Here is a 13,145-nt window from a genome sequence, read left to right as displayed (position 1 = left end):
AGCAGAAGCTGGGTTAAGAGAGAGTTTACCGAGCCTCGGATTTATTGATCTTTTTCTCCCTTCCTTTATCCTTACCCAGATTCTTTTTCATCTTTTTAAAAAATTCAGTAAATGTATGATTGTCATGTTTTCAGAGGATGCCTTCTAAGGTGGTGCGTTAGTGGGAGATGGAGAAAAGGTCTTGAGGGATCTGCTGGGGGGAGGATGAGTCCCCAGAGGTCCATGTTCTAGTCCCTGGAACCTGGGAACATGGCCTGGGAGTGTCACCAGGGAAGGTCACCTTATGTGGCAAACGGGTCGTTGCAGAGATGGAAGGAAGCCTCTGAGATGGGGCAGGGGCTCCTGCTTTATCCATGAGTCCTAAGGGCAGCCGCGTGTATCTTTATAAGAGCGCGGCAGAGAGGGACCTGACACAGACGGAGGGGAGAAGGCAGCGTGACCAGGGAGGCAGGGGTGGTAGTGACGTGGCCCCGAGGCAAGGCGCACCCAGGGCTGCCGCAGAGGCGAAGAGTTGCTCCCCTGCAGCCCTCCCTCGGCTGTGTGCAGGCAGCACATTGCTGATGAATTGTGGCGGCTGCCACGGGAAAGTAAGACAAAGGGAAATCAATGCCTTTGCCGGTCCTGCAGTGGCCGTAACTTACAGGCAGGCGCTGTGGGCGGTAAGAGTGAGAGAGAGAGCGAGAGAGAGAGAGAGAGAGAGAGAGAGGTGTGCTGCACTCTCCACCCCCCCCACCTGCCCACAGGAGAGGCCATCCCGGCCTCCCCACCTCTCTGTAGGAGGACTCGTGGCTGCACCATTTGGTCCTTTGTCATCTCTGCCACCGGAGAAGGCACTGCCGGGTATTCCCATTAAGGTATCTAATGGGGTGTTTTTAGAATCTGAAGAGGAAAGAATAAGCCCCATCCCCTGCCTTGACCATTTGTTTTGATGATTTTACTTACATGCGTGAGACAGATATAAATGCCACTTAAATTCATAGAAAACAAACACAAAGAGCCAAATCAAATGCAGATCAATCAACAGGGCCAATAAAATTCAAGTAAAAAAAAAAATGTACATTTTGTGTCACGGGTGATGACGATTCCTGAAATAGAATCTCCCTTAAAATGGGCCTGTGCTCCTTGCTCCTAGGATGTGGGCACGTGGGGCCTAACAAGCCACCCCAGCAGCCCCGCTTTCTCTGTCGGGGGCACCGCACACCTTTGTCCACGTAACAAACCGTGGCGTCAGCTGGGAAGGTCAGATTAGCGGACCGTGGTGTTGGGCCTCCTGAAGACACGCAGATTCCGGTGTGAGCTTGGGCTACGATCAGAACATGACTTTACTAATGATCTCCCAGGGAGTAGGTATAAACAGAAAGAAAAATAGTGAGAAAGCTATTAAATAAACCCCCCAAATCCAAATAATAATAGTCCTTTTTTTTTAGGCTACCAGTTCTACAACCCGTCTCTGGGTATCATCCATTGTCTGTCCCTGGTGCAGATGTTAGTTCTGCTGTTTCTTCCCGGACTCTGGCAGCGTGCTTACCTGTCAGTAGTCACAGACTATTCCCGTCAGAGACTTCCTCCCACTTCCTTTCTTCACTCTGTTATGAAACCTTTGATGTTATTTTGAAGTCCTTTATAGATTTCTTTCATAACTTTAAGTGAAAATGTCTTTGTGTCTGTATTTCCGACCTTATGTGCTGTGTCTGGACCCTTCTTGGCTAATCTGGGGAGCACCCCTCCCCCCAGACGGCCCAACACCTCCCGTCCTTCCTCACAGCTTTGGATAATATTTGCAGCCTCTCTTCTCACTTGAATAAAATTTCCCACCAAATAATCACAAGTTGATTGAAAAATGGAAAACTCATTTAAAACATTCGCATTTGTCTTGAGGCACTTGGGCCAGGCAGACTTGGATTTCTTCAAATCCATTAGTAGCTACGATCTAGTTTATTGCTACTTGGACCTTGACTCAAACCTGTTTTCTTAGCAGTCTTAATGGATTATTTCTACTTGAGACGAACACATAACACTGTCCTTACTGAGAACAAAACGAATGCCGACGTAGAATGTGCTCATCAAACACAGGGGTAAGTTCAGAAAGGTTGCAGGACACCAGATCAATATGCAAATACCGTGTTTCATGGACTAGCAACAAAGAGTAAGAATTTGAAATTTGGAAAACACCAGTTGTGTTAGTGGGCTCGGGCAGGCATGATAAAATACCCACACTGAGTGGTTAAACAACAGAAATGTATTTTCTCATCGTTCTCGAGTCTTTAAGCCCAAGATCAAATGCCAGCAGGATTGGTTTCCAGCGAGACCTCTTTTTCTGGATTGCAGACGGCTTTTTCTCGCTGTATCTCGCATTGCTTTTTTTCTGCATGCACGGAGAGAGAGTATCTCTTCCTCTTACCTTACAAGGACACAGGTTCTGTTGGGATAGAGCCCCACCTTTAGGGTCCCATCTAACTTTAATTACCTCCTTTAGGGCTCTGTCTACAAGTATAGTTGCATTGAGGATTGAGGCTTCCTCATATGAACGGGAGAAGTGTGCAGTTCAGTCCACAACACCTGTCCTCAAGGTCACCGTTGGGGGGCACTATTCTGCCTACACAGTCTGACCCTCAGTCCTTAAAGGTTCACATGCATCCCACATACACTGTACATTGTCTCCGTCCTGGTCCCCACAAGTCCTAAGCTATTGCAGCATTAACTCAGCATCCAAAATTTCATCAGCTCAGAAGTCCCACATACCATCATCGACGTCACCAGAACGACTTGTGGTAAGACTCTGGGGGTGCTCCATTTCATGACCTGTAAGCACGTTACCCAGCGTAAATTCCATTGTTCCTGAGTTGTTGGCCGTGAAGCAGGACTGACTATTCTTTCATTATGACAAATAAGAATCTACAGAGGACATACGAGTCTCATCTACAACAGAAAGCGCTGATTGTACGTCTTTAAAACACAACAACAGCAGCAGCTCTAACTGGGAAGTATTGATTCCAGCATCCACACCGAGCACTCGCACCACTAACATGCTCCGAGGGAAGGGAAACGCTGTGTTTTCACAGTCTTTTCCCTGGACTCAATGGCTCTCCGTGTTAGGTTCATTAGTAATGGCCCAAGCCCCTGTGATCTGAGGTTAAGCAAAAGCTGTATCACTGGAAGTCATGAATTAATGGTTCAGATTTTGCAAAATGGGCCGTTTCTGTGCTCCTGGATGGCACAGTCTGTTGAGCGTCCGACTCTTGACTTCAGTTCAGGTCATGATCTCAGGGTTGTGAGATCAAGGCCACGTCAGGCTCCGTGCTCAGCGTGGAGTCTGCGTGAGTTTCTGTCTCCTTCTTCCTCTGCCCGTCCTTCTCATGCTCTCTCTCTCTTCAATCAGTCAATTTTTGAAAAAAACAGACAGTTTCTTTGATTTCCATACGTTCCTTTGTTTGCACGGAAGCGAACAAGTATTGCCCGCATCTGTGAAACAACATACAAATATATTCCCCATGACTTACTCTAAACACCAGAGTGTTTCTACTCTGCACCTGGACTGGGATCTGCCTCGCTGTGAAGCCCGATCCCACCGGCACACCACGTGGCGTCCCCTCGGAGTTCGAAGATCCTTCTTCTTGAGCCCGGCTCCATCATGCGCGGCCGGGTGAACACCGGCTCTGTGCCCCTGCTGTGTGTGTTCCTTGTCGATCTCAGAGGATAACTTTTTCTCATTACAGAAATGTGTCCATAAAAATGTTTTTGAAACCTTTTTTTTTTTTAATTTACATATATGTATTTTTTTTAACCTGGAGAGCACAGTGTTCTATTGCGACCCTTGTGAGCATTACGGACGGGATATCTTCAGTATTCTGGAGTTAAATTAGCATCCCACTTTGGGGAGAGGTTGCACACAAGCTGATTCTGTGGACAGTGCCAACGGCCGATTTCCCTGCAAATGGGGCTAATGCCACCTTGACGGACATCCCACCTGTCTGAGGGAAGCCCCGCACCCCCGCAGTAGCTCAGGCTTGCCTTTCTCCTCGTTCTGATAGGATCGGACGGTAAAACTGTCCGCGTCCTCCAAGATGGCCTGGCATTTCTGGAGTTGTCGCTTGTGCCAGTGGCCAGCACAGGCAGAAGTGGTCTGGGTAGGTTTCGTCGTTACTGAATGGGGTTTGTCGGGGGCTCACCTCCACCTGCCGGACGGAAATCCTCAGGAGGTTAGGCTTCACGTTAATCCATCCTCGGGTGGTGCGATTTATTTCTCACTGTAAAAATCACCAGAGAACATTCCAGACCGTTCCCAGTCACTGCGCTCTTTAATAACGTGACTGTGGAACAAGCATCCGGGCAGGGGCGTGAGCAGTCTGCACCGCATCCCGACCTACTGGGGGGAGCCGCCTGCTCGGGACCCGGACGTGCCTCTGCACGCCCGTGAGCAGACCAGGGTGCCGCGGTGACGAGCGCTCTGCGCTTATCCCGGTGTCGGGCTGAAGGGGACGCGACGTCCCGGTCGTCTGCCGATTACCTGCAGGATGGCAGCCAAGCTGGGCAAGCCTCTGGGCACTTCCTGTCTCTCCACGGGTGGGTTCCCTTCCGGTTCTGGTCGACTTCGGTTCAGGGTGACTTCTGGTTTAAGACGGCCCACGGAGCCCAGAAATCTTTCCTTTCTGATTTCAAGCACGTAGAAGTGAGAGAGAATAAAGAGGAAAAGCATAGCTGCGCTCAAACCCAAGCCAGAGTCTTCTATCTATGTGGGACAGAATGGTGGCCATGAAAGAAGGGTCCGGTTGAAGCTTACTTACAGCAACAAGTAGAGCCAGACTCCTGCCGGCCTCCAGGAGCCCAGACGAGTCAGACCTAACAGGAAAGTCTAGGATCTTGGTGTTCATGAGGGACTAGGGACTGGACAGGTGCCCCCTGCTTTAAAATTGGGTTCATGTTCAGAGGATCTTGAATCCCATCACCACGTCAGGCAAAGGGCAGCATGAGACCCCGCTTCCAAGTGCCCAGGACGTTGCTCCCGGCCACACCAACAGGAGTCTCTCATGACCCAGGACACGTGCAGGGAAGACGCTTACAGCTAAGAGTCACAAGAACTTGCAGGAACTGTCCCCTAAAAACGAGAACACCAGCTAGGTACACATAAGCACTTAACTCCAAAGAAATATAAATCAGTAGGGAAAGCAGAAAATGACATTTTAGGTTTTAAAAAATTATCAATGTGATAACGGAGCTTACAGCTATAGGAGTAGATTATCCTGAAAAGGAATTAATTAGGAGTTTTAGAAATTAAAATATAATTACTTGAAAATTTTAAATTCAGTAGCAGGATGAAAGAGCTATCTAGATAATGCTAAAAAATTGATAAAGTGGAAAATCAAACTGAAGAAATCATGCAAATGCCCCCAAAGATACAAAAAGGCGGAAACCATGAGAGGAAAAGCCATCCCTGTGGAGCTTGGACCCAGCAGGTCCGCTTGCTCCCTGGAAGCGGGGAGCCGAGTGCAGGACAAGCGGTACTGAAGGAGATCGTTGCTGCAAATGTTCCTGAGATGGGGGCTGACAGTGTTACTGGCTGGTAAGCATGATTTTTAAAGAAAAGCCATACGTGGGCATTGTCTTTGTTTTCTTTTTTTTAAAGCAGGCTCCACACCCAGCATGGAGCCCAACTCCGAGCTTGAGCTCACGACCCAGAGTTTAAGACCTGAGCTGAGGTCGAGAGTCGGACACTGTCCTAAGCCAGCCAGACACCCACAAGTGGATGTTTCTTAATGAAATTCCAGAACATCCAATGTAATGAGAGGCTCTCCCCTCATCTCTGGACCTTTCCAAGCCACACTTTCTCCCACCCCAAAACCAACACTCACAATTTCCTGAGAATGCTGTGTCTGCGGACGCCTTCCTGCTCCTGTGTTCCTTCTAGCTGGAATGTTCTTCTTGTATCTCGTGTACCTGGGCTAGCAGGACCTTTCCTCGGGGAGTTCTTTCCATGATTCCCCCACTTCTTTCTTCCCAGTCACCGCCCGCCCTGCCGCCCTCGGTCCGGACGGACGCTGTTGAACACAATCATGCTTTCCATTGGGTTTCCCCGCTCCCTGAGCTCAAGGGTCTTCAGCTGGATTCTCAGGGCCCAGCAGGGTTCCCGGAGCACAGCCGTGACGCCTGCTTGTCACCACCTCAAAGGATTTGTGAAACGCATCGAAGTACAAATCAGTGATTTCATTGGATAGCAGTTTAATATGGGAACAAGTCACCGAGGCCCGGAGAGGCCAACGTGAGCATCTTGAGGAGACGGCTGATTATTGACAGCAAGTGTCCTGGCTTGAAGACCGCTCTTTCCAGCTTATAGCATAATGCCTCCACCACAAACTGTCCGTATTTGAAAGTCGTGTGTTTTTCTAAAATAGTTTTAAAAAACAATGTAATAGTTTTATTTTTAAAGACATTTTTACATTACCAGAACAGTTGTTTGTAAAGAGATTTTCAGAAAGTGAATAAATTACCTTTTTCATCTTTTACCCAAAGTTTGTTTAAATGGCAGGCTTACACTCTTTTCTCATTATATGCATGGATACCTCAAGAAGTGAGCTAGAATCTTCCTTGAATAGTGAGGTTTACTCAGATAAAATTTATGTTTTAATAGAACTATTTATTTTCTGATCTTATGCTGCGGAGTGCTCAGAAATGTTTATACTCTGTTCTTGTTTTATTTTATTTACCTTATTTTTTATTGAAATATATTTGACACATGCCATTATGTAATTTTGAAGTGTGCAACATGCTGATTTCATATATTTATATATATCAGGATCAGTGCTTTTGGGGGGTTAGCTAAGGCCTTTATCGGGTCACGTAATTCTCATTTCTTTTTTTAGTGGGAATAATTAAGATCTAATCTCTTAGCGAATTTGACATCTATAATACAGCATTGTTGTCTGTGATCGTTATATTGTGCATTCGCTCTCTGGGACTTAATTTTTCAACTAGTTGCAGATAGATTTCTTAATTACTCGATCACAGTATAACTGCATTACATCGATGTCTAGTTATCTTTCAAATGTTCATTTACTGTGTGTTTTCCACACTGACACGCAACATGTCTGAACTCCATGTGCCTTTTCCTGGGGATGGAAAGCTGCAGGTGGAAAGGTCCCTCGGGGGGAGTTGGTTTGGCTGGACAGGTTTTGTGTAGCACCTGGGAGAGCCCCCCCACAGTCAGGTCTAACGAGAAGGTCACTTTGAAAGGTATCACTCTGTAATTTTCAAAAGACTTTTCCACACGTTAATCCTTTTTGATATTCAAGAAATCAGTCAGTGCACACGGTAACACGTGACCCTTCTGACAACGTCAATAGTCGATTACATCCAGAGGAGCCAAAAGAAAGAAACCGTCGGGAGATGTAATCAAATCTGCGCACGGGAATCCTACAAGGAGCTCCCAGAGTGCTTATTTATGTTATCGTGCCGTCCAGCAAACATGCTCCTTGTCTTCCCCAGCTGCCATAGATTTTGAAACAGAACATTAAAAGAGACAAAGCGTCCTGTGGAGGGCAAGGTCTCTGACAGCCCAAGAACTGGAAGCTCCGCAGGCAGACACTGAAAGGAGCAACAGGCATAACAACCAAACATCAAAATGTAAAAACAACACGGATCTGAAACCCCGTCACGTAGGCTGCACACAGACCGACACACGTCGATTAGCACCGAGGAGAGCCCCGCCCAGCAGCCCAACACACAGCGGCTGAAACAAGGGCCCCGAGTCCTCCAGAGAGGTGCCCGACAGCCCCGTCTTCTGTTCTAGAAAGACGACGTGTGTCAGAAATAGCGAATAATGGTATCGGTGTATAGTAAAAGTGAGAGCCGTCTGACCTACCACCCTTGCGTGTTTACTCTGTTAGCTAAAACCCCAGAAACTTCCACCTTGGGAAATAGAACAAACATGGTCAGGGTTCTACAGGCGCACCCCCGGAGCCATTAACTAAACATCTCCTCATCGGATGGTTGTGAGATTGGTACCTTCGAGGCTCACCCCACCCAGGTGCTTACTCCCAGGGGCTAAAGGGGATGATGTGAGTGGGAATCTGGTCGTTGGCACACCGACACTTGAGGTGCGATTCTATTTGAACAGGAACTGATTCCCAGCCTAGAGACAGCCAGGGACAAGTGAGGCATATGGAGAATCGGTACCTACAGGACCGTCACTCACCATTTCATCCACAGCCTCCGACGTGCTGCGGAGAGTTGGCCTTGACTAAATGCGCCGTGAGTGATTGATTACGTCACACCACGGGGATCCGTTCTGGACATCCACTGTGTTTGCTCTCTTGCCCATGTCCACCTTGTTGTTCATAAATCCGTCTTGAAATGTTTACCTCTGTTCCAAAGAAATACACTCACGTCTGTGTTCAAGTACAGGGGGAGAACGCGGATACCATGTTACTGCGCCATGACCCCTTTACCACCGTTTTTGATATTTTAATCAAAAGCAAAAATCATGGCTTTTGTTCAGCCTTATGTTATGTAGAGGAAGTGTGTACTTCACCATGGGTACCATTTCTGAATGGCGACCCCAGTGTTTTATGGTCCTCTCTTTTACCCCAAAAGAAAGGATTTAACTATTGACTGTGTTCTTTTCTAGCGGAAGATAACAGTCTGTCTCAAAAGAAGAAGGTCACAGTGGAAGATCTCTTCAGCGATGATTTCAAAATTCACGACCCCGAGGCTAAGTGGATAAGTGGTAAGTCCGGAGGCCTGCCTGCGCACGGGAAGCCACTCTGCCGCAGTTTGGGTTTGGCCTGTTGCCTCTCATGTCCTCTCTTCGGCTGTGGAAGTGGATGCCCAGAGCTCTTGCTGCGATAATCACCTTATTATCATTCTAAGAATATGTGGATCTGGTAAAATGGGGCTGTTCCTTCGTGAGAAATGGGCTCTCAGTGTCACCCTCCCCAAATCATTATTTCTCAGACAGAGATGTGAGCCGTTGCTAAGCAACAGGACCAGGCAGAGACACAGCCTAGCTTCCCTCCGCCTCCCTGTTCTTTCTTCCCTTTCGCACGGCCCTGGCTTTCACTCCCCGCTGCAGAGAGGGGCCGAAAGGACCTCCAAGGCTTCTTCTCAAAAGCCAGCAAATGAATGAAACTCGAGCCTGGTGCACATTTGAGGATAAATTTATTTTCCTCTTGCACTTTAGTCTGGATATAATCTACTTTTCTGGTTTGGGGGGATTTTTAAAACAAAACAAAGCAAGGTCGAAGGCTAAAGGCAGTATGTTCATGATGCATTTTTTTTGGTCTAGGACATAATCCATTTCATCCACTTGTGGTTGAACTAATTCCCGAGTGTGGTCATGGGAGAAAAGCTGTGATTGAATGCATGCCCTCCTCTGCAGGCTTTGGTGCCTCTCCGTTAGGTAGTTCGGCGAGGGCACCTCTCCTGTTCTCTCCAGGAATGTGGGATGCCCTTGAAGAGGAATCCCCAGGTCAGAGAACCTTTATTGTGGAATGCTGGAGGTCTAGTTCAAATCCTGACTTTCATAATAAATGAGGCCCAGAGAGGTTCCGTGATTTTTTTTGAGGCCACACAGCTTGCTGGTGGTGCACATGTAGTTGGAAGCCTGTCTCCTGACTTCCCATGTAGTGTCTTCCCAAGACTGTCTTGTTGGGTGACTGTGTTTTTATATTTTCTTGCTTCTGAAATGCAGCCCATGCTTCACAAACTCTCAAAAACCAACTAGCGATGACGTTTTGCCATTCGTCTCCTGCTAAGGTAGTGGCTTCTCTTTTGTGCTCCACTGCGGTCTCAGTATTCATTTCTGGTTCTTAGATTCACTCACTTAAAAATGAGAGAAGATGGATCCCCGAGGGAATGTACTGTATTCAAAGGAATTAGGGAGAAAAAGGATCCGTGTGCTGGGGACAGCAGTTGAGGGGTGGGTGGTGCACAGAAATCCAGGACACGGAGAGAGCCAAGGTCTTTTGTTTGATGGATGAAGTGATGTTACCTTTCGTGTTGAGGGAGACTTAACACCTGCTCTGTTTTTGTTAACCCGTTGCATAGGCAGGAGGAAAGTACCAGGAGCATACTCTGGGTTCAGTCTTGGGAATGAAAGGTGGTTAGCCTCTTCTTAAAGATTGCAAAGTCGTATTCTAGAAACAGAGCTAACCATGAGTGACCAGACATTTTGAAGACGCTGTATAAAGCCCAGTCTTTAAGAAGTGCTGGGTGTACTAATTAGAGAAAGCAGAGAATAGACCCCTGGGGAATGTAAGGCTAGAATGTTAGTCTGTCTCCACCTTCGTGAAGAAAAGAAAGCAGAGAGAAGAAGAGAGGAGAGAAGGGAAGGGGAAGGGAGGAAACCTGGTCGAGCGGCAGAATCTAGGGATAGAGCACATTGGAGACAAGGAACACTGAACCCTAACTATGGGGGTCAGAGCAAGTCCCAGGAAGCCCTGAAAAGACTCCAGGAAGTGCTAAAGTAACATTCCTATGTCTGTTAGAATGTCCATAGTGGCAGACTGGGTCTACGTCAGCATTCCATAAGCAAAAAATAAAATGTAAAATAAGCAGAGATCTGGAGTCACGAAGCACTGGTGAGTTGCTGCTGGAACTGTGTTGGTCGTAAGGAGCTTGTGTCTCATGATCGACTTCATGCCGCAGAGGATCGGAGCTGGCCCAGAGGTGGGCTGGCTCTCTGGACGGGGAAACAGGCCCAAATTTCTTTATCCACAAAGCTGGGAGTTAATACGAGCAATTGAGAAATGGCCTCCGGCCCGGCAGAAAATGCCGCCTCTGCCTGTTCGGCAGGTTCATTCTACTCAGGAGGACAACCTGCAATTCTAAACGAAGTAAGGACCTTCGGGGTCGGTGCCCAGGAGCTTTCTAAGAAGGACTCTCCCTTTGCAAATGTAGACATCCAGTGTTTGCTACAAAGTAACCTGGTAGTCGAGTTTCTCCAAAGACTAGGCTCCACCCCAAGGGGGAGGAGAAGGGGGAGGGACGTGGTTGTTTTTCTCCCAGCGCTCCTCGGAGCTGTCCTCTCACTCTCTCCTGCATTCTGCTTCCTGATCAATCCCTTTCTCTCCCTCAAATGTAATAGCTTAAAATGGGTGAAGTGGCTTTGCACTGGTTACTTGAGCGCTCGTAAGTGATTGTCCACAAATACCATAAAGAGTTCATTCATTTCTTTAATGCCACAAGTCTAAATGTGGAGATCCAGGGAAAGTTTCCCACAATCACAGGATTATCGAATGATGGGAAGCTGGCTGTGCTTTAGAAGTTATCAGAGCGTTGCTTTGTTCAGTCAGTGCTTACTGTGTGCCCCACAGTGCAGCCGGCAAAGGTTACAGAGCTGGACCCAGGGAGCTGTCTCTTACTGGTAGCCTTGGGAGTCACCTCCATCATGACCATCTACCATGCCTTCTATCACCATAACAGTCTCCTTTCTCCTCCTCTTCTTCCTTACTCCTCTGTTCCTACTCACTGCTTCATCATCATCATCAACATCATGATCACCATCATGATCATTGCCACCACCATCAGCATCACCATCATCATCACCATAATCACCATCATCATCACCATCATTACCACCACCATCAACATCACATCACATCATCGTCACATCATATCACATCATCAGTACTACTATCATCACGACCATCATCATCATTTACCACCACCATCATCATCACCATGATCACTACCATCACCATTGTTATCAGCATCACCATCAATCCCCGTCATCACTGTCAACACCATTATCACCACCACCATCATCACCATTACCATCATCATCACCATCATGATCACTACCACCACCATCATCATCGCCATCACCAGCATCACCATCATCATCATCACATCACCACCATCATTGTAACCTGCTGGGGGTGTCCTATATCTCTAGGATAAATTCTTTGTACCTATTAAATAATTTAATTCTCACCACCACCATTATTCCCATTTTACAGATGAGGAAACTGGGACTTATGCTGTTCAAATAACTTGACCAATATCACAGTTAGTAAGTAGCAAAATTTGGACTTGAACCTACGTCCCTTTGGTCTTTATAAGCTGTGCTACATTGGATAGAACCCAGGATTCTGGTATCCAGCCAGTTTCTTTCACAACCTCACTAGCTATGTAGTGTGTTTTACTCAAAACTATAGATTGTGAGTATTTCAGAATTACTGTCATCCCTTAAATTCTCTATTTTAGCTTCTCTTATCCCCATGATGTCAAGCTAATGGAATACCTAAGTGATAAAGAAAGTGGAGTAATTCCCCATGGAGAAAGAGACATGATTTGGTATTATTATTATTATTATTATTATTATATAATATTACTAATATAAATATTATTTTTAGTGCACATTAACCACTAAAGATACCAAGTGTATCTTCACTTTAATATTGGAGTTAATAGTCTAGAACATGATACACTGTATCAGGAGTAATCTATTGGGCTAAATTTCTCCTCACCCATTCATTCTAATCTAGAGACTTGTTCTAATCTACTCTAATCTAATCTTTTCTGAAAATGATTGGAGTAACAGCCTTCCTACTCTGCCCTCCCAGACAGATGAGGTCTGTACCTCAGGACAATGGACACACTGAGCACCCCTACAGAGGAGGAGGTCCACACTCCCTCCAACTGGCCCCGGTGCCGCGTCTCCCCACGTGGTCGGTGGAAGGAATCCTTCCATCTTTTCCGGTAACCACACTGCACTTCCCAGCCTCATGGATCCCTTGAGGTGCTGTGCTGGGATTCCGTGATGTGAGGGGGTCAGGCCCTCACCCAGTTTCACTGACACACCATGTGGTCATCGCTGACCTCCAGGTAGCTGCCTCGCATGGTCACTTCTCCGACCTCGTCTTAATTTACCCATCAGCTGGTCACTCCCTTCACCTGGGTGAAACTTCCCCCTGACCGATAGGTCCTTATACCCCCTGGGCTCTCTCTTGACATCAGGCCGGGGCGGGGGGGTTCCTCAGGTTCTCCCACTGCTTCTTGCTCTTCTCCTTGACCTTTCAGGGTGGTGGGTCCCAGGGCTCAGCCTCTGGTCCCTCCCACTGAATATCTGCGCTTCCTCCCTCAGGGTTTCATCGAGCTTCATGATGTTAAGTATCCTCCATCTACAGACGACTCCTAAATTTGGGTTTCCA

At 47.2% G+C, this 13,145-nt stretch overlaps 1 protein-coding gene across 4 annotated transcripts in view; it reads left to right on the top strand.

The window, feature by feature from the left end:
• Window positions 1–13,145, top strand: part of DPP6 (dipeptidyl peptidase like 6) — an 841,237-nt gene that overhangs the window by 534,829 nt on the left and 293,263 nt on the right. For all 4 annotated transcript variants that reach the window (XM_082692922.1, XM_082692925.1, XM_082692923.1 and 1 more), the window contains exon 3: window positions 8,621–8,719. In XM_082692922.1, coding sequence (XP_082549048.1) covers window positions 8,621–8,719 — 99 coding nt within the window. The remainder of the gene's footprint in view (window positions 1–8,620; window positions 8,720–13,145) is intronic.

This window comes from Mustela nivalis, assembly GCF_964662115.1.
Source record: "Mustela nivalis genome assembly, chromosome: 12".
NCBI lineage: Eukaryota > Metazoa > Chordata > Mammalia > Carnivora > Mustelidae > Mustela > Mustela nivalis.
Note: the sequence above shows the minus strand (reverse complement) of the source record. Positions and strands in the feature narration are given on the sequence as shown.